Genomic DNA, 22,014 nt, shown 5'->3' on the forward strand with positions numbered 1-22,014 from the left:
AGGTACTTTCTACACCTGTTTTAGGCGTACAAAATGGTCAAAATTTAAGCCAGCAAAGAAGCTGGCTTACATTTAGACTGGCGGTGGATGTGTCGAAGTTATGTAGAGGCCAGCACATGGGGTTATTAAGACTTCGGATGTGCTATTCAAAATTTTCTCGCAGTGCACCCTCACATGTCCTTTAGCTTTCTCCACTGATGATAGGGATACTGTAACTGAAGCTGGACAGTAATAAGTGTAATCTGGGGGTGGATCCTTTGGCTCACTGCTGGCCTCTTTTTCCCACGGACCCCATAGCAGCTGCATGGTCTGCCTCTATTGGAGGTGCGCCACGGCACATGGATTGTCGCATCCTAATTTACAACAAGAAAGAATAGACTGCATCTGCTACAGTTGTATCGGTTCTAAACCATTGCAAAAACAAAAAAAGAAAAATGTTGCCTTTTTGATGTATGTCTATAGAAGTTTTTAGTATAATTTGTACCATATGGTTTTGTGACCCTACTGTTTTTGTGCAATGTTTGCAAAATGGTTTCATTGTTTCAAACTATATTTTTGTATACATTTTGGACCAATAAACCTAAAAATGTGAAGCGATGCTCCTGTGTATCTGTTCTGTTTTATAATGTAGAAATCTCCATCACCTCTGAGATTTAGTTGAAAACCTACTTTACTTCCTGCGCACATATCTCATTTACTTCCGTTCCAAACAAATGCATTTTCTTGAGCAGCAGTACGCAACAAAATAATATAAGCAAGACAATGATGCATAACCAATAAATATTACCATGCAGATTAATGAATATGAAATATAGAATTGAGCTCACTGTGTTAAATTACAGATATTTTCAATGAATCTCTAAAACCCCTTGATACATTAACTGGATAACAAGCAATGACAGCCCCATAGTTCTGCATAGTTCTTGAAACACTCCTGTATTAGGAGGGCATTCTGCATTTTGTGAACTCTTGTAAAATCCCTGCAGAATTTAGAACTTCCTTCCACAGTGAAGGAATGATTAAAAACAAAGTGAAGCCAATGAGCTTGTCAAAGGCTATGCAGTTTTACTTAAAGTACATAACATACAGTGCAAAACCCTGTAAGTACTACGTGGAGGCTACTGTTTTTAAGCCTTTAACATAAAATGTTTCCACCACTTTAAGTACAGTAAGTGTGAACCAACATTCATACCTCCTTTTTTGGGGGAAATAAATTAAGATTAAGATTGGCGGGCAGCTGGGATCCATATTTACAGCATTGTGACAAATCCCATTTTTTCCAAAGCAGGATTTGGGAGAAATACTGCAGCACTCAATGTCTTTAATGCAATTCCTAACTTATTTACTAAGAATGCATTCTTGGTGAATAAATTAGAAATCACATTAAAGACATTGACACGCACCATATGATGTGGAGGGGATGCTTAAACTGGGATATATACTAGTAGCGAAGAATGTGTAGATCATAGAGTAAACAGCAGTATGAAGCAGATGTATTACAATTTTTTGACAGTGTAAATGTGAGCTTTCTTTATGCCAGGTTCTGCTCCTGAAAAATACACCAGAGTCGGTGCTGCTCTGTGAAGGCATTGTGTTACTTCATAACCCCTTTCCATTTGCCCTGACTGATGGCAGTAGTAGTCTTCTCATTGGATGCTGCAGCCATCACTCAGAGCATTTGGGAGGGGCTGTGAAGCAGCTCAATGCAGAGAGCACGTCCCAGAGAGCTGAGACCCCCGCAAGATTTATTTCCAGGTAGCGAGGGATGTGTATACCAAGTTTCATTGAAATGGATGGTTGCGTTTTTTGAGTTTTCGCGGAACATACATACATACACACATACATACATATTGTAGGAAAGGACAAGGGGCCGTCATTGACAGAAGATATGTAGGTTCCTGGCCTCGGTGAGGTACAGTAAGAGCCGGTAATTATAAGTGTCAGCGGCAGCTAGTGCTGACTGACACTATTGGTTATTTAGTGTGGCTGTAAATCCGATGCGGGCCGACATTTACTGGGAGCAGCCAGAGTATAAAATACAAAGTCGATGAGAAGTTACCAACATCCAACCTATGTAACATAGGTCTACCATAGACAATGTGGCATAATGGTATAACCATGGACACATTATACAAGGGACGTACCTGAAGACATGGTCTGACCAAGATGAAAAGCCCCTAGTGCAAGACCTGTCATCCACTTCATATTTTATACATAGTTATGTTGGGTCTTATACTGTGTGCCCCATATCAAATGGTAGTCACAGCTTATTTTTCAACAAGAGTTTCACACCATAATCCCTTCTAGGGGTGGGTGGTGTATATTATTACTACTTTTGTTACAATTTTTCTTGTTTATTTATTTGATATTTTTGATCATTTTTTGTGAGGCACAGGGTGTAGCCTTTTATCCGGAGACTGCGTCACGGCCTATGGTATGTTGTGTGACACTTTCCTTCATTTGGTTGTCCGTGGCAACGTGTGGTGTTGAGTGCGTGTGGTGGCAGTGTCTCAGCCCTATGGCTGATCCCCAGGACATGATTGCCACACATGCTGTTGCCCGCGGCAACAGGTGAAGTGTGTGGTTTATGTGTGTATTCCCCTTTAAGTGGCCATCTTCCCTTGCCTTGTGTTTGAAGGGTTAATTCCCTTCTGTGTGTGTGAACACTGGGTGTGTTTGTTGGGTGTGGCTACTTGGGCCTTTAAAGCCTCAGTGTTCAGCACGTGTCTGAGGGGTACTTCAGCCATGGTTAGCTGGAGCAGCCTCCTGTGTATTCCACCTGCCAGTGGGGGCCACCCTTGTGGTCATAGGCTTTATGTTGATGTTCACCTGATGTTTTCCTTTGTTCTGTTTATTGCAACTATGGATGTCCTGGTTACCTGTGTGATATGTGATATGTGTGCTGTGTCCCTTAGTGTTTTGTGGACGTCAGTAGTCATGCATGGGTTCCAGTCAGCGTGGCTGTGACAGGTACGTTTGGAACTACTTTAGTTCGCCTGTCATATCTGTATGTTGTATTTGTTCCCCCATTCCTTGCAGCTTGGCCAGTGAGACTCCTGTTCCTCCGTGTCCAGAAGGAACAGGTCGTCTTACCCTCACTCCTAGTTCAGGGACCGGTCGGAGGGTGAGTAGGGATCCGAGGTTCCTGAGCATGGGCCCTCCTACCTTCAAGGTCGGCCCATGCAGCTAGGAGTTAGGGACGGATTAGGGATGTATTAGGAGGTGACCTGCTCCCTAATTCTGTCGTCCTGGCCGAGCAGCGGTTAACATCTTTGGACATCGCACGGCTGAGGGTTTCCCCATCCTCAGCCGTGACAGACTGTTATTACAGTTCTGCGGAGTAACATGGCTGTCCAATGAGGTTTTGCCCATCGCTTCTCTGTATATCTTTTTCCATCTTGCCCTTTTTCTCTATATTTTATATATATTATTGAAATAAAGTTGGTAGAATTTTTTATAATTGGTCCCACAGGTTTTTTTTTTGCTATAACATCGAAGTTACACAGGGGAGTACCTCTGTCCGCCTGTATCATCAATAAATTGTTTATGGCCTTTCTCTGTTTGTACAGTCGGTCCAACATATGGAGGGTGGAATTCCAACGGGTGGAAAGGTTGCATATCAGCCTATGTTGGGGGATGATGTCAAGTAGCTGCAGCTCAAGGAGGGTGTGCTTGGCAGTTTACAAGTGGCTGAAGCGCATGCAAAGTTTCCTGGCCATTTTTAGGATGACTTGCATATGGGTGGAAGACTTTAGGAACTGCTTGACAACCAGATTAAACAAGTGCGCCATGCAGGGAGCATGGCTCAGCCTTACTTGACGCAGCGCCGACACCATGTTCTTCCTGTTGTCGGTCACCATGATTTGGATTTTGAGTTGTCACGGAGAAAGACAGTATTTGATTTCTTGATTAAGGACGTGGAGAAGTTCCCCCCCGTGTGACTCCGTTCGCCCAGGCAAACGAGGTGTAGAACAGCGTGACACCGCCGTGCCCTGCACATGTGGATTGCCGAAGGGGCACTGTGAATTGTCCCTGCAGTGGAGGTTGAGGACACACAGTGAAGGATGAGGAGGCGGACATTGTCACTGGATGAGAACTTGGAGGCTGAAGCGTCGTCATCTGGCCAAGTTGCTGGTGTGGCTAAGTAGGAACCACATTTACCCATGCGCCATAAAGGACATATAGTGTCCTTGCCTGTAGTTACAGCTCCACATGTCGGCGCTGTCGTGCACTTTGGCAGACACTGACAGGCTCAAGGACTGGCCCATCTTCTGTTGTACATATGTGTGCAGGGCTAGTACTGCCTTTTTGGCAAATAAATGACTGCTTGGGACTCTCCACCTCAGCTTGGCACAAGCCATCATTATTCTGAAAGGTGCAGAGTTCTGCAGGGGACTGCAGCTGAGGGACTGCAGCACAAGCAACTTGGCCAGGAACGCATTCAGCAACTGCACCATTGGATGAGTGCACGCATACTGTTGACTATTGGCAATCACTTCGGTGATTGATTGCTGATGGAATGACTGATGAGGAGTAGGAAGAGGAGGAGCAGGAGCATCTGGAACAGCAGATGATGGGCAGTACAGACAGCTCCTTTCAGCTGAGGTGGTGAAGCCTTGACTGCCTGAAATCGGCTGCGTGCCACTGGGTGATGCAGCGGTTGCTGCAGCAGGCTGAACTACCACATCGGAGCCACGGTTCTCCCAGGCCCCTCTATGGTGATGCTGCATATGTTGACGCAGGCTCGTGGTGCCAACATTGGCACCCTGGCCACGCTTCGCCTTCTGCCCACAGATTCGGCAAATGGCCATGTTCACCTCCGGTGGCTTAACAAAAAACTATCACACCGCCGAGTGGGTAATTTTACCCTCAACACTCTGCACTGACTGACTGCTATGGCTGTTGCCTCCGTGAACCCGTGCACCACTACTTTCTGGGCAGTTAGGCTCCTGCGAAGCGGGTGATCTACCCCGGACACATTTGGCTTCTGACCTCCACTGCTGCCACCCTGCTGACTCCCGGCCATGCCACCGACTTGCTGGCTCTGCCGCTGCCTCATGCGCAAAGCTGCCATCCTCTTCTCCCGATGATGATGAAGCCCCTTTGTCACTCTGCTCCCAATTGCGATTGGCTGCATCATGATCGAGTACTGTCTGCACGTCACTGATGTCCTCCTCAACGGTCTCCCGAGCCAAGAGCCTGACTGCTCGCTACACCAGCTCCCACACCACTCTCCTTACCACTACTTGCTCACCTAGCGGAGGAAGCGGCGGATGTCTTCTCCGGATCTTGGCTGGGCAGTAGCTGCTGACTGTCCTCTAGTAGCTTGTCCCCGCTGTATAGTGGAGCTGAGCCCACAGCATATAATACTTGTCTGGCTGAGGGTACAGAAGAGGACAGAGGCAGGTTGAGGACAGGTGAGGGCACAAGGCCTGCTCCCGGGTCATGCCAACTAAGGGTTGTGTCTGACAAACCCACCGACACTTGGGACGAAGTGGATGACCGAGTCAACCATTCAAGAACCGCTAGGTTGCTGGTCAAGACACGACCGCTAGATGACACCAGGAGCTCACGCCTCCGGAAGTGATCCCTTCTGCCATGCCCCCTTACTCTGCTGCGACCTGTGCTTGCGCCAGAAACATTCAGGCCTCTGCCTGTCCCTTGTGCAGGGCCTGTCACTTCTCTGTCTGACATACTGTTAGATCAAATAAATAAATAAAAAGGAAATTAATACACCCCAAAAAAGGCTTTAGAACAAATAACTGCACCGATGAACGGCAAATAAAATTTTTTTTTTCACTAATACACACCAAAAAAGGCTTTAGAACATATAACTTCACTGCTAAATGGCAAATAATACTTTTTTCCCCACTAATACACCCCCAAAAAAGGCTGTTATTTTGTCACTTCACTGCACAATGGCTAACAAGCTTTTTTTTCCCACTAATACACCCCAAAAAAGGCACAGCACTTGCACCCCAATAACAAGCAAGGTTTGCTGGAATTCCTCCACATCCTTTCCCTACACCTAGACTAATCTTTCCCTGAACTTGTAAATAATTTTTTCAGCACAATGAAGTCTTTTCGAGCACTGTTCCTAGTGCCTGCTGACGTTTCTCGCTGCACTAAGCACACTGGAGAATGGCAGAATCCAAGTTGGCTGAGGCTATTTATAGGGCTGTGACATCACAGGGGCTGGCTGGCTGCTGATTGGCTGCATGCATGGCATTGTGGGTGATATACCTCATTCCCAGAGTTCTTTGCTCTATGTCCTAACATGTGCAGCAGCCATTTTAGGAAAAAATGTGATTCGTTAACCATGAAGCGTCAGGAAATTCGGATTTGGTGCAAATTTTTCTTGAAATTCGGATCAAATTCAACTTGGTCAACTTTGATTCGGTCATCTCTAATTATAGTTATTAAGCCTTTACCTTGGCCGTGGTAGGATATTACTGTATCCATTATATAGGGACTGTAATATAACTGTAAAAAGTATTCATTTGCAATTAAATGAGGGGCAGAGGTTGCATTTGCACCTGCAAAAGTGATACATGATGAAGTCCAATAGTTCCTCTGTGGAAAGTGGCCAACTACTAAGTTGCATTTCCACACCAGATGTGCATATTAGGAGACTGGTACACCACAAACCAAGAGAAGGGAAAGTTAGGGATGTCCAACCTCGACCTCAAAGTCAAGCAGACCATAAAGCACCTCAGGAAGCAGCAAGGTGAAATGGAGGAATCACTAAAGGATCAAACATGTCATCATGCAATGTGGAGGAGAGAGACCAAGAGAGGCAAGTGAGAAGCTACAACACTGGTGACATCTTTTTAGACACTACTTGGTGACTGCCCTGCATATAATTACTCTAAACCTCTTGCAGAATTAGGGAGCATGTTATAAATTTTGTAAGTTAACACATGGCAGAACCCTGGAAATTGGTTCCATTCTGAATCTTCTATAACAAATCTTCCATATGTAATAATGCTCTTTTAGTGCAAATTGGTCCATGCCTGGGGCACAGGCATATTTACAGGCAAATTTGATGCATTGTCTCTTTAAAGGAAATGTGTCACCCAAAATTTTATATGCCAGTTAAAACCAGAAACAAACATGATTATGGGGGCGGCCTTCTTGCCTGAGCTGTTCTTAACAGCATTTAGAAAGCATTGAGAAAATGTATTAATGGCCACCACATGGGTCATAGACACAATAGTCAGGAGTAGTGTTGATCGAGCACCGATGTGCTTGGGTGCTCGAGTAGAACAATTTGGGATGCTCAGGTGCTCTACAGAGCACCCAAACACAATAGAAGTCAAATAGAAGTCAAATGGAGAACTTGAGCATTAAACCATGCACCCTCTGCTCTGAAGAGGGGGAAGTGTCTGGTTCACAGGAAAAGGTCAGAAATTGATGGAAACACCACTGAAATGGTTTGGGAACAGCATGGGGAGGATGTCTGGATGCATCTAGGACTCCCAGGTCGCTGCTGGGAACGATGTTGTCCGAGTAGTACGCCACTTTTACAGACTGACAATAATATGTACCAAACCTATAATAAAATCGATTTTATAGGAATAATTGTTAGGAAACATTCTTTCCTATATATTTACTTGTATATAAAGTGCAAGTGCTGCCAAAAATTACAAGGAAGAGGCACTCCGATACAGCCTGTATATCACATAAAGGAGGGCCTCATTCACATTGTGGTACAATTGTTCAGGTAGTGGGACTCCTACACTCATAAAGCCTATGCACTAAGTGAAAGGGCTGCCAAAAATTACAAGGATTCGTCACTCCAATACACTCTTTATTACACATAAAGGAGGGCATCATACACACCCTTGAATAATTATGATTGATGGCCTGCTGGTGACCCTCAAAAACATTAGGCGCAAGGGCCTGCTGGTGACCCTCTAAAACATAAGGGGCGAGGGCCTGCTGCTGATCTAACCATCTAAAAATTTAGGGCTGAGGGTCTGCTGCTGAGCTGACCATCTAAAAAATTAGGGGTGAGGGTCTGCTGCTCAGGTATTGTCGCTGCTGTCACCAGCGGCTAACGTTATACAGGAGATGTAGCGCAGGTAATGTAGCTGATGTTACCAGCAACTAACGTTATGCAGAAGATGTAGCGCAGGTAATTTTGCTGCTGTCACAAACGGCTAACGTTGTACAGGAGATGTACCGCAGGTATTGTCGCTGCTGTCACCAGCGGCTAATGTTATACAGGAGATGTAGCGCAGGTAATGTCGCTGCTGTCATCAGCAGCTAACGTTATACAGGAGATGTAGCGCAGGTAATGTCGCTGCTGTCATCAGCGGCTAACGTTATACAGGAGATGTAGCGCAGGTAATGTCGCTGCTGTCACCAGTGGCTAACATTATACAGGAGATGTAGCGCAGGTAATGTCGCTGCTGTCACCAACTGCTAACGTTATACAAGAGATGTAGCGCAGGTAATGTCGCTGCTGTCATCAGCGGCTAACGTTATACAGGAGATGTAGCACAGGTAATGTCGCTGCTGTCACCAGTGGCTAACATTATACAGGAGATGTAGCGCAGGTAATGTCGCTGCTGTCACCAACTGCTAAGGGGTTTCTTTGCCTTGGTTTGAATCAACAACAGTGAACAACAGTGAATCACTTTTCCTTTTAATCTTCCCCACACCATCCCCATTTTCCTAGCTGAGGGGGGTTAGACACAAATCTTTTTCAATCATACTGATTATAAATCAGTGATCAAACTGCTGTGCACCACCCTATTAAAGTCTTCAATCCTATAAACTGAAGACAAGAAGTCATGGCAGTCTAAATCTTGCTTCCATGCTACAGTGAACATATTTTATGCCTATCAGATGTGATGTGTTATTTATGTACCAAATTAATATATAATGGAGATGCTAAATGATTGACAATTAAAAGTGACTTGCTTAAAAGGATGAGTAAAATGTGCCTACGTTGCCAGTTCTTAGGTGTGTGGTACTAGACAAGCCACTCTCCAGCTCTTGCTTGGTTAGGCTACTTTCACACTTGCGTTTTGTGCGGATACGTCATAGATTGATCCTTTCGGATAATACAGCCGTCTGCATCCGTTCAGAACAGATCCGTTTGTATTATCTTTAACATAGCCAAGACGGATCTGTCTTGAACACCATTGAAAGTCAATGGAGGACGGATCCGTCTTCTATTGTGCCAGATTGTGTCAGTGAAAACGGTTCCGTCCCCACTGACTTACATTTTGTGACAGGATGGATCTGTCTTGCTCCGCACCACGTCGCAGACAGTAAAATGCTGCAGGCATAGTTTTGGTGTCCGCCTCCAGAGCGGAATGGTGACTGACCGGAGGCAAACTGATGCATTCTGAGCGGATCCTTTTCCATTCAGAATGCATTAGGGCAAAACTGATCCGTTTTGAAACGCTTGTGAGAGCCCTGAATGGATCTCACAAACAGAAAGTCTAAAACGCCAGTGTGATAGTAGACTTACCTAGAATACATATTAGATCCCGTATATATTTAATAGTCATACATACATTTTTCTCTAAATGTTTAGCCAATAAGAATGTAATTTATTGGTCAGTTAAAGTGGCAATCTGGAGCTGAGAACCAGAGTTTCTTCAATAACAACAAGACTTCTAAGGACATCTTGGCTCAGATCCTCTGTAGCGTTGAAAAATTAAAGTACTGAAGCTCTTTTTTCTGTGTATAATTTATACAATACAACATTAGAAAGTGCGTATAAAATGCAACTTGATTTCACTGACAGATGATTGAATTCATATTCCACTACTGGGACCCCTAAACATATTGTGGTTTCATTTGTCAGTGAAATATAATACATTTTTCCCATTTTCAGCATCTGGCCCGCCATACATATTTATTCACTCTGAATTATTCTCAGTGTTCAAAGAACAGTAATGCAATCTTAAAGGAATCTGCCACTTTCTAGTTACTGCTGATAAATGTGTTTTTAAGATGACTATATGGCACCTACCTTTGTTGATACTCTGGGCCATTTTTTATATTTCTTAAGATATGTCCCCTTGTTGACCAAGTCTTTTGTGTTGTCCACACATAGGTCCTGTCCATAAGATGGTCACTGATGGAAGGTCATGTGACCAGAAAAATCACCCAGTCTCCTCCATTCAAATCCATTGCACCTGCAATCTGCACTTGTACTGTTGGTGTAGTGTTGCTCATGTGCAATGTGTAAGGGGGCTGAGTGATGTGTCTCCATCAGCAGACATTTTATGGGCAAAATCACTGTTTTGCCAGCACAGGAGACTTGCCCAACAACGGGACATGGCTTATGAAATATAGAAAATGGCACAGAATGTCAACAAAGACTATATAGTGCCATAGAGTCATCTTACACATTGGTCAACAGTAGCCAGAGAGTGGCAACCCCCTGTATAGAAGATCTTATGTTACCCAATGTGAGGACAGCATAGTATAGAGGAAGAATAGAAAAAAGGAAAGCAATAGAAAGCAATAGAATTCTAACTGAAACATGGAAGGTGGAGGACACTTTTAGCATATTTTGAACTGAGGCCTAAGAGCTGAAAGTTATGTCTCTCATCTGCAACATTCCCAAATCAAACTGTGGTCTGCTTGTGAAAAGGTCTCTACAGGTAAGGATTATGCCGCTATTCTTTTATACCAGGGACTGGGGGAAGTGTTGGGAATCTCATTCTTATTTGTTCTGAAATCGGAAGCAGTGGTGATATAAAGGAGTTCAATCATGGTGACCCACCTAATCCATGGGCTGGCTAAATGGACAATCTAAACCATTTCCTTTGTGTCTATCTGAGACCAGAAAGTGACCCATTGCCCCACTTGCCCCATTTACTATGTATCGGTGACTTTCCAAATATAATGTTCTGCTGTTGAGAGGTTTGAATAATGCCTCATTTCATAGAACAAGACTCATCCGATGATCAGTGGTGGCATGCTATATAATTTATAACATACAGGGCTTTTAGCTATACGTGCCACATTTGACACTTATGGAACAGTGAAACATGCATTTCTTTTTCTCACTTGCATGTTTTGGTACATAGCTTTTTCCTATGGACTTTTCCTACAAAACAGCATACATCATATGCCTAGCACTAGCATATTTATGTGACAAAGATGGATGACAGATTATGGCTAGAAGTAAATCCCAGAGAAGAAATGGAGACCTCAATCTCTTCTTGTCTATTATAACCTAATTAGGCTTCCTGTCAGATAGGGTAAATGTCTTTAACTGCAATTCTTTGCGAGGGTTTGTAATGCATGTGACATACCGTAAGGATTGAAGAGAAGACATATAAGTGCATTTTTTTTAAAGTGTTTACATGCTTGATTACAGTTTTTGATATAAAGAAATATTTTTCAAGATATTGTATTCCTTATATTGTACTATCCTGAGTAACAGCCTATATTATCACCTAGAGTCATATTTACAATCCTTGAGGCTTAATTCCTCTGAACCTGATTATTACTCCTTTAGTGTATACAGTAGATCCTTTAAGGCACTAGACTCATATTTTAGTAAAAAGAAAGATGAGCATGGTTTTGTTTTGGTGCACCCTTCACGACAAAATATTTAAATGGTGATCTTAGCCAAACTCACTACATTTCCTTTACTCCAGAGTTAAAGGGGTTGTCCGGTTTCTAATATTGATGGCCAATCCTCAGGATGGGTCATAAATATCAGATCGGTGGGGGTCTGACTCCCAGTACCTCCACCAATCAATAGTTTGAAAAGACTGGATCGCTCATCTCTCTTCACTGTTTACCTGCTCGTCTGTATTGCAGCAGCAGGTGGAGTATTTACAGATCCTACGACCAGTTTACTTGAATGGGAAGGAGAAGTTGTAGTTACACTGCCACTCATGGGACTGGGAAGGAGGAGCTGCAATTACACCGGCTAGCCACTGCAATTTCAACGGTGAGCATTTAAACAGGGAAGAGAACATAGCGCTCAAAAGAGCGCTGTGGTCTCTTCAAGCAGCTCATCAGCAGGAATGCCGGGATTAGGACCCCCGCCGATCTGATATTGACCTATCTTCAGGAAAGGTCATCAATATGGGACACTAGGTGGTAACCCCTTCAAACCCTTAATGCATAATGTCGTACATGTAAATGAAAATAGGTCTTGTCTTTAAAATGTTAAGAACACTGAATAAGCAAACAACTAAGCACTGTGGATTAGAAAACTCATATGTCAGGATAGAGAACCTCCAGGAAGACCAGGAGCAAAATATAAAATATTAACACAAAGTATGCCACAAGGGCTTGTTCACACGACCGTATGGCTTTTTCAGTGTTTTGCGGGCCGTTTTTTACGGATCAGTTTTTCCATTTTTTGTTTCAGTAGTGTTTACGATTCCATTCCGTTTTTCCGTTCCATTTTTCCATATGGCATATACAGTATACAGTAATTACATAGAAAAAGTTGGGCTGGGCATAACATTTCCAATAGATTGTTCCGCAAAAATGGAACGGATACGGAAGACATACAGAATAATTTTTTTTTGCGGACCCATTGACTTGAATGGGGCCGCGGAACGTGAATTGCGAGCAATAATAGGACATGTTCTATCTTTGAACCGCACGCAAAAATGGAAATACAGAAACGGAATGAGTACATTCCGTTTTTCTGGTAGAACCATTGAAATGAATCGTTCCGTATACGGAACTCAAAAAAAAGGCACGCATACGGAACGCAAAAAACTTTCGTATGAATGAGCCCTAAGTTTGTTCTTTTTATTGGGGACATTTCCTAATTGGCATGCTCTCTTCTGCTTCTGTAAATTTTCACAGTATATTGTAGTTATGTGCTAAAAACAAGTGTAGGCGGATCAGATCTTCCACATCATCAGATGTTGGAGTGAAGAAACATTACTATTGAGTTTTTTGGTTTCTGTAGATGACTTCATCGGTTGTATCAAGTTATTACAAACAGTGTGCCACATTTTTAAAAGCACTCTTTAGCTGCCCTGCCTCAATAAATTCAATGGGAATCCACAAACAGTTGATGCAATTAATCCCTTGGTAGCACTGATAAAGTTGGTGGTGAACCTCTCACTTACAAGTCCTTCCTCCACCTGGTGTAGAAATATTGTAAAGTTGATTTGTCTTATTAACCAAGTCTGTTCCTATCTCCTTTTGCACTATTGTTGCATAGTCTAACTTTTTTGAGGTTTCCATCAGTCCTTTTAATACTTTTAATATTACCTCCTCACTAACCTTCCATAATGATCTTCTCATCAGATATTCCTAGGATTGGCTTTGTATGTACAAAATCACAGACTATATTTTCAGCATTAAAATACATTCATTATTTGCTTGGAAAACACCCCAAATCCCAGAACTATTATGACTTCTACACTGGGAAACAGCAATAGATGACCTTATGTAAGGGCAGCTATTTCTCTGATGCACACGACTGGTGTGTTTTGCGGTCCGCAAATCGTGGATCCGCAAAACACGGATGGCGTCCGTGCGCGTTCCGCAATTTGCGAAATGGCACGGACAGCCTTTACATAAACTGCCTATTCTTGTCCACAAAGCACGGACAAGAATAGGACATGTTCCATTTTATTTGCAGGGCCACGGAAAGGAGCATCTTTTGAGCCCCATTGAAGTGAATGGGTCCACACCCGAGCCTCAAAAACTGCGGCTCGGATGCAGACCCGAAAAATGGTCGTGAGCATGAGGCCTTACATACAATCTATGCTTTACCAACAAAACTATTTGTGCACCTTAAATTACACAATTTTTCACGTGACTAATGTACATGCCACCTGCAGTAATGTACATGCCACCTCCACTGGTAGATTTGCCATAGTGTGATTTGCGAGCTGAGAGATAAAAGCATAAAGCTAGTATGCAGATATCTCCGGCAGGCATTTTCCAGCTGTCAGTCCTTTGTATTTAACTAGATGTGTAGTTCTCTATACAGAGAGCTAAGAAAATGAAGGAAAGATTAGTGATTTCAATCTCCAGTTAAAGTCATCCTTGACTTCTAATCTGTTTAGAAAGTGATGTAGATGCACCAATCACCAGAAAAGTGGACTTTACTGAATATATCTATGAAATCTGTAAAACAGAAGTATCTCAATGGATGGAGGAAAAAAAAGAAAGAAAATCTATTGTAATTGAATTATTCGCCACTGGCATTTGAACGTGGGACAAAAATCAGCAATTGCTCTCAGCCTGATTACACAGTGAAGCAGCCAAACTACAGAGATTTAATTCTGTTTCCTTCCAAATAAATGTGTCTGGTTCATAGTTTTACATTCACGAGCCATTAATGTTACTAAACAAGAGCACATGGATTGACCGTGTAGTATCAGTTTGCTCAAATGTGATGGCCTGGTAACACAAGGTACATGGTCAATGCCCACGGTTAATTGTTTCTGTCTGAAAAAAAAAAAAAAAAAGAAATATATAATTGATGTACAAAATCCTGTATATTCAGGACTTGATAGACAGAAAGATAGGTTGAGGATAGACATACATAGATGGATAGATAGATGGATAGATAGATGGATAGATGATAGATAGATAGATAGATAGATAGATAGATAGATAGATAGATAGATAGATAGATTTTGACATATAGACAGATATTGACATATTGACAGACATACATGGATGGATAAATAGATAATAGTGTATAGTTAGATATGAGATAGATGGATCGATAGATAGATAGATGGACAGACAGATAGATAGATAGATAGATAGATAGATAGAGCCATACTGTAAATTTAGTTGCATGGTTTTGGCAACTACTTTTTAGATTGCAGGTTCTCCTAAAGACCAGCTGATTATGGGTGTTACCATTGTTAAGAATCTCCAGAATCATCAATTATTTCCTTTCCAGCACTGGTCACTGGTTGTCCTTTAGCGCTGTCATGGCTCTCAGCTCTGAAATGTGCCCCCCCCCCCCCGTTGCACCCTTTATGGTCATAAACAGCATATAAAAGACTATTCTACACAGACACGCTTTTACCACTGCTCGTCTCTTTTAGCCCCTTTTTTTCCTGTGTTCATTCAGTTCTACGCTTCTTGTTACAATTACTAGACCTGTTGCAGTCACTTCACATTGGAAACCTCACACTCAGTGAATTGAAAGTCCGCCTTATATAAATGGCAAACAAAGGATTATCAAAGTACATAGCCTTTCGACTAGAATTTCAATGCATAATCCCACCATCTGTCGACCAGTTGTGTTGTAAAATTATAATTTAGGGAATGGCTTTGGGAGAAAAAAAAAATCCTTAGCTGTGTTGTAGCTACATTTATCTGCCGCTGCAATCCTCTGACTTACATGATGCCTCCTTTGAAACCTCAAGGAATGTGACACTTGCCACTGGCAGAGCAAACATGCCTTCCCTGAATGTGTGCGAGAAAGACCATTTCCATTCATCACTCCGTGCTGATATTAAGAGGAGCTCTATTATGGATTTTAGCACTCACATAATTACTCCTCCAAACCAGTGGCATTAAACCCACAAATATAACAGCCTCTTGCTTCATATTATCGTACGTTATTTCAGGAGCTGACTCATTCTCTAAAAGAAAAAAAAAAATGTCTCTGGAAAATGCTCCAGTGATTTTTTTTCAGCATCATAACCATTTGTCACATGTTTTTGAGCTTCTCATCGCACGCATTTCTATTCCAGCATAATAACCCAGGCAGACACAATATGTAATTACATCTAATATCTAATATTCATCAACCTGTCTCTATAGAAGGATGCTTTGGTTAAATAGAGGTGCCTCAGTAAGAAACGTCTTGCAGTGATCATACGAGCTGGGTGAAGGCTGAATGGATTTTGAGACAGTTGAGACAGTTGTTGGCTGGACACTCATTCAACCTACGGCTATGTCTCACAACTCCACCAAACCCTGCAGAAACACTGTAGGAAATGCCCTTAACCCTTCTACAAGCAGATACATTTCCTTTCAGCTGTTATGGGGTACCATTGACCATTTTGCGGTGACAATATTATTATTTATTATAGCGCCATTCATAACATGGCACTGTATATATGAAAAGGGGTGAACAAACATAAAAGAAAACAAGTACAATAATCAAGATTAAATTACAAACTAGTACAGAAGGAGAGAGGACCATGCCGCAATCTACAAGACCACTGGCATCTGCTGAATATGCCAGCTCTACTGGACTTTTGTCTGAGATCTATGAAGATTAGAAGTGGGATCGAGTTGGGGGACTGATTTTGTGTATATAATTGTACTCTTGATATGAAGGATTGCTTGGAGGTATAGCCATGCGCAGAATATATACACAGCCCAGACGCTTTTAGACAGACACCCATTCTGTATATAAGACAAGCTTCTTAACTTCTGGATAATCCAACTCAGTCTCAGTCTTTACCCCGAAGAGGTCTAAACCTTGTGTTCAGCAGCCTTTGAAATGCTAACCCAAAATCACGGAGAGACAGCAATTAGATGCGGAACTAAGAAAGACTCATTGAAATCTGCATGGCTTCTATATCCACAAATGCAGTCTATGTACATATAGGAATCTGCACAGCTCAGTCTACAATGTGCAGAACATAGTCGCTTTGTGGTGTAGCCATGTCTTGCATGCATACAAAGCATAAGAAAGCATATTACTATGAATAAACATCAGGGCTAAACTATTCTGCAATATACACACCATCAGGATATGCTCTCCCATTCATAAAGCAAGCAGTGTGATCCCCTTCCCACCCCTTCCCAACGCTCCACAGGACACTTATCTACTGCTTAGGTTCCATAGATAAGTTTGTGATTGTCTTTGTGCAGTATTTGTCCTACTCGGTGTGGACTGCCCCTTGTGGTCGCCCTGCTCGTCTTTGGAGACCTTACCTCTTTAAGTTCCTTAGCGACATCCTTCAGGTCTCCCAGGACTAATTCCAAATCATCCACAATAATCTTGATCTGTTCTTTCACCTTGGCTTTGGAGGCTTGCCCCTCTGTCGGTGATGATGTCCCCTTAGACTTTGCTGACATGCTGCAGTCCCAGTTCAAGGGAGCTTCAGAAGAGGGTGACTGGCTCCAGCCCTCTCTGAGTAGCTGTTCCCCCGCATTTTCTTGCTTACATCTCCCTCATTCTCCTCTTTTTCCTCTCCCTGTATACACGCTGCCATGAACTCCACAGAACTGCTCGGGGAATGGGCTGCAGACTAGTGGCGATTGTCGAGCGGTGCCTGCGTCACAGAGCTTTGCTAAATCAGGGGAGAAAAAAAGTGCGAGATCCCAAAGTTCACGTATGACATAGGACTCCTTTACTTCAGGGCCACCTAAAGATGCGTTTACTTTTAATTGGTGACAGTCACATTCTTCTCTTGCATTCAACGCTCCTCTATACACAGCACGGCTACTGCCTGCTACTTGCTGCTTGCTACACACGGTCTATCTGTTCCTTTCTACTCTCCTGCATTACCGTATTTCTCCATGTAATGCAGCACCCAGCATCACTATGCATTACCAAAGGGACCCGTAATAACATGCACATTTTACTGATGGATAAAAAAATTATGCAGTGCACTAAAACATAAAAAACACAGGACGAAAAAAAATAAGAGGTTTAACATTGACATGCCTGGCATGCTTTATTGGGTGTCAATAAAGCCCATACATCAAGTCTCATGCTACAAATTATTGTCTCCAGACCAATCTGGCAACAACTGATGCTTTGTGATAGTTCCTTAGCAATGATTTTATCCTGTAAGAAAAGGGGTAGGAGGTGAAGATGTCAGTGACAAGGATCTCCCGGGAAGATGAAGAGTGAAGGGTCAGAAAAAATGGGAAAGATTCCTCACTTTGATTCTTTAAAAAATAGGATGGATGAATAAATGAAATTGAAGAGTGGCCATGTCTTGTTTCTGCCTCCTTCTTTTATAACCACTGCTCGAGGGCTTTCTAAATTTATGACTCCTCATTTATCAGGTTCAAATTAAATCAATACTAGAACGCAGCAACCGTCTTGCTTTATGGTTGAAGAGGTGAAAAAAAACTTAAGAGTGTAAGGAACAGATACAGAATGTCTTGAAGCAGCAAAAATGAGGATCTGCAGCCTAAATGGAGTTTATTATTCTTCGGTGACATGTCAGCCTTTGTTTCACATGAGCTCCTCTTTTTCTAGGTGAATAGATAAATACCGTAAGCACGCTGCACTGACAGAGCTCCTTAACACAGCCATACACGTGAGACAGTTGTTGGCTGGACACTCATTCAACCTACGGCTATGTCTCGCAACTCCACCAAACCCTGCATAAACATGTAGGAAATGCCTTTAACCCTTCTACAAGCAGATACATTTCCTTTCAGCTGTTATGGGGTACCATTGACTATTTTGCAGTGACAATATTATTATTTATTATTATAGCGCCATTCATAACATGGCACTGTATATATGAAAAGGGGTAAACATACATAAATTAAAATAAGTACAATAATCAAGATTAAATTACAAACTAGTACGGAAGGAGAGTGACGCAATCTACAAGACCACTGGCAACTGCTGAATATGCCAGCTCTATTGGACGTTTGTCTGAGATCTATGAAGAATAGAAGTGCAATCGAGTTTGGGGACTGATTTTGTGTATATAATTGTAATCTTGATATGAAGGTCCTTAGTAAGGCCCATGTTTCCATCACCTTATATGTTGACTACATTATACACAGGACCGGGCCGACACAGAGGCTGGGGAGGCTCCAGCCTCAGGGCGCAGGCCAGCTCCCCAGCCTCTGGGCGGCAGGCAGGCCACTGACCACGTCGCTGGTGCTGCCGCGCCTGCCGGGCTGCCGGCCGCGCTGGAGGACAGAGGGAGTAGTAAGCACTTGGCACTGACTTACGTGCTCCCTCCCCGCTCCGCCTCCTGGCTCGGCCGCTCGGCTGCTCAGTCACTTACCTGACTGGCTGCGTACAGCGCGCACTTTGACCTGATGCGCTGTACGCCGTCAGGTCACATGTGCGCCCTCTGGAGACAAGGAGCAGCGCGGGCAGCAGCAGGCAGCAGCACAGCACTGTGTCATGACCCAGCCCAGGCCCCATCAGGGATAGAGTCTGCCCTGAAGTGAAGTAAGATAGTTTTTAAATAAATATAATATTATTTTCCGTCTGATCTGAGGTCTGATGGGGTTCTGGATGGGGTAAAATTACAAGGAACGCCCCCTTTGATCTAACCCAGCCCCCCCATCAGCCCTTGTTCTACCACCCCATCTACCCATACCCCTGCAAAACTTGCTAGTTTTTATTCTGTCTTGTTGACAGGATTATGTTTATTTATATTAAGATTATGTGGTTATTGTCTTATATGACTTGTTTTGCACTTTATTTCTATCTTTATATGGATCTAAAGAGGTTGTGCATTTGTTTACAGCTATGTGTGTGATTACAACAGTAAGTATTTAGTAAAGACTCCACAAGTTGGGGGGGGGGCACTTGGGCAGCTCAGCCTCTGTTGGTGGTGGACCTTGTCCCAGCCCTGATTATACATATAGGGGGTTTTATTTAGACTGGCAATTTAGACGCAGGTCTTAAAACCCCTGCACTGGCGGCAGATGTGCCTAAGTAATATACTATAGAGGCACAGGCCTCTACATAATGTTGGCACTTGCTGCCACCGGCCATGCTCTCTTGCTGGCATAGTTTAAGACCATAAAGTGGCATAGAAAATAGTAAATGAGCTGGGCCGATGGGCCTGCCCGCCCTCCCACTTTCCTGCTCACGCCACAACCCCTTTTTTCCACCACCTTGAAAAGTGCCATGAGCGGGGAAAAGGTACACATTTTCCCACAACCCCCCCAAAAAGTGGTGTATATGTCTTCATAAATGACCCCCCCATGATGTCTAAGGCACTTCATATAGGATGTCATTAACCAATGCTTACTGTGTACAGTTCTTGACAACAGTGATAGGCTACTTTCACACTCAAGTTTTGGGGCGGATCAGTCATGGATTTTCAAGAACAGATCCGTTACAATAATACAACCTCATGCATTGGTCATGAACGGTGTTCAGCCAAACACTGCCTCTCCTCCCCTTACATTTGTTAGCTGCTTCGCAGCCAATAAACGTGCAGGGAATGGCTGGCAACGCTGCATCAGAGCTTGCAATTGCCAGCTCACCGACTGTTGTGCGATGTGAGCACGTGCTGGAACTCCACGTTCCATATGTGGGCCAGGCTTTGTGAGCAGCAGAGGGCAGTAGTGGAATACCACCTACAACATGGTCATCGCCTTTCCAGTCAGCTTCCGCTCTTCACAAGCGACGAGTGGGCATGGATGTCTGACCTCTGTGAGGTTTTACGGAACTTTGAGGAATCAACAAAGATGGTGACCTGATGGTCACTGATGGTGACTGAGCTGTATCTCTTGCCACTCAACCTACAACCAGGCATGGTTGTGTTTGATAATGGCCGTAACTTGGTGGCTGCTTTGAAGCTCAGCAAGATCACACACATACCATGCCTAGCCCATGTGTTCAACTTAGTGGTTCAGCGGTTTCTCAAAACCTACCCCAATTTGCCTGAGCTACTGGTGAAGGTGTGCCGCGTGTGTGCCTATTTCCGAAAGTCATCTACAGCTGCCGCCAGTCTGGCAACGCTGCATCAGAGCTTGCAATTGCCAGCTCACCGACTGTTGTGCGATGTGAGCACGTGCTGGAACTCCACGTTCCATATGTGGGCCAGGCTTTGTGAGCAGCAGAGGGCAGTAGTGGAATACCACCTACAACATGGTCATGGCCTTTCCAGTCAGCTTCCGCTCTTCACAAGCGACGAGTGGGCATGGATGTCTGACCTCTGTGAGGTTTTACGGAACTTTGAGGAATCAACAAAGATGGTGAGCGGCGGTGCCGCTATTATCAGCGTAACAATCCCACTTCTGTGTCTACTGAAACGCTCACTGCTCACAATTAAGGCGGACGCTTTGCTTGTGGAAGAGGTGAAAATGGGGAAAGACAATACACAGGGTGATAGCCGGACCACCCTCCGTAAGTTTTCTCAGCACGAATTGTATGATGATGATGAGGAGGAGGAGATGGTTGCCTCCGCTACAGAGGGTAGTACCCATAGCAGGTTTATTCCATCTTTTGCTGAAGATGAGGAAAAGAGAGTACAGCGAAGTCTTGTCTGTATGATGCCCTCCTTTATGTGTATTGGAGTACCGGTTCCTTGTAATTCTTGGCAGTTTATGAGTGTAGGAGTCCCACTACCTGAACAATTGTACCACAATGTGAATGAGTCCCTCCTTTATGTGACATAAAGGTTGTATTGGAGTGCCTCTTCCTTCTAATTTTTTGCAGGACTTGCACTTTATATACAAGGAAATATATAGGAAAGAATGTTTCCTAACTATTTTTCCTCTAAAATCCATTTTATGTTCGGTTTTGTGTGTATTATTGTCAGTCTGTAAAAGTAGCATACTACTCGGACAACATCGTTCCCAGCAGCGACCTGGGAGTCCAAGATGCATCCAGACATCCTCCCCATGCTGCTCCAGAACCATTTTAGTGGTGTTTCCATCAATATCTGACCTTTTCCTGTGAACCAGAAACCCTCCCCTCTTCAGAGCAGGGGGTGCCTGGTTTAATGCTCAGATTCTCTCATTGACTTCCATTGTGCTCGGCTGCTCTGTAGAGCACCCGAGCATCCCAAAGTGTTCTATTTGAGCATCTGAGCACTTTGTTGCTCGATCAACACTAGCATGAACTTATTAACAAACTGGTACAGAGAAGGGAGAACCTACAAGGGAAATGGAAAGACACAGTAAGTGATGGAAGCTTAGGGTCTATGACCCATCCCCAGCCATTAAATCCTGCTTAACTAAATTACAATAATAGATGAATGCCAACTGGCTAAAACTGAACCCAGACAAAACTGAAGTTCTTCAGGTTATAGGTCAGCGCCTGACAGCAAAGCACAACTTGCACATCTGGCACCTCTATCCCTGGAAACGCAACTAATGAAAACTCAGACAACGTATGCAGTTTGAGTGCATTTA

The 22,014-nt window shown here is 43.4% G+C and overlaps 1 protein-coding gene across 1 annotated transcript in view; it reads right to left on the reverse strand.

The window, feature by feature from the left end:
* The window catches only part of PRR16 (proline rich 16), a 291,313-nt gene extending 273,936 nt beyond the window's left edge, over positions 1 to 17,377 (reverse strand). The window contains exon 1 of the mRNA XM_044291131.1: positions 16,873 to 17,377. Coding sequence (XP_044147066.1) covers positions 16,873 to 17,016 — 144 coding nt within the window. The 5' untranslated portion in view covers positions 17,017 to 17,377. The remainder of the gene's footprint in view (positions 1 to 16,872) is intronic.
* Positions 17,378 to 22,014: the final 4,637 nt, after the last annotated feature.

This window comes from Bufo gargarizans, chromosome 1 (genome assembly GCF_014858855.1).
Source record: "Bufo gargarizans isolate SCDJY-AF-19 chromosome 1, ASM1485885v1, whole genome shotgun sequence".
NCBI classification, from domain to species: Eukaryota; Metazoa; Chordata; class Amphibia; order Anura; family Bufonidae; genus Bufo; species Bufo gargarizans.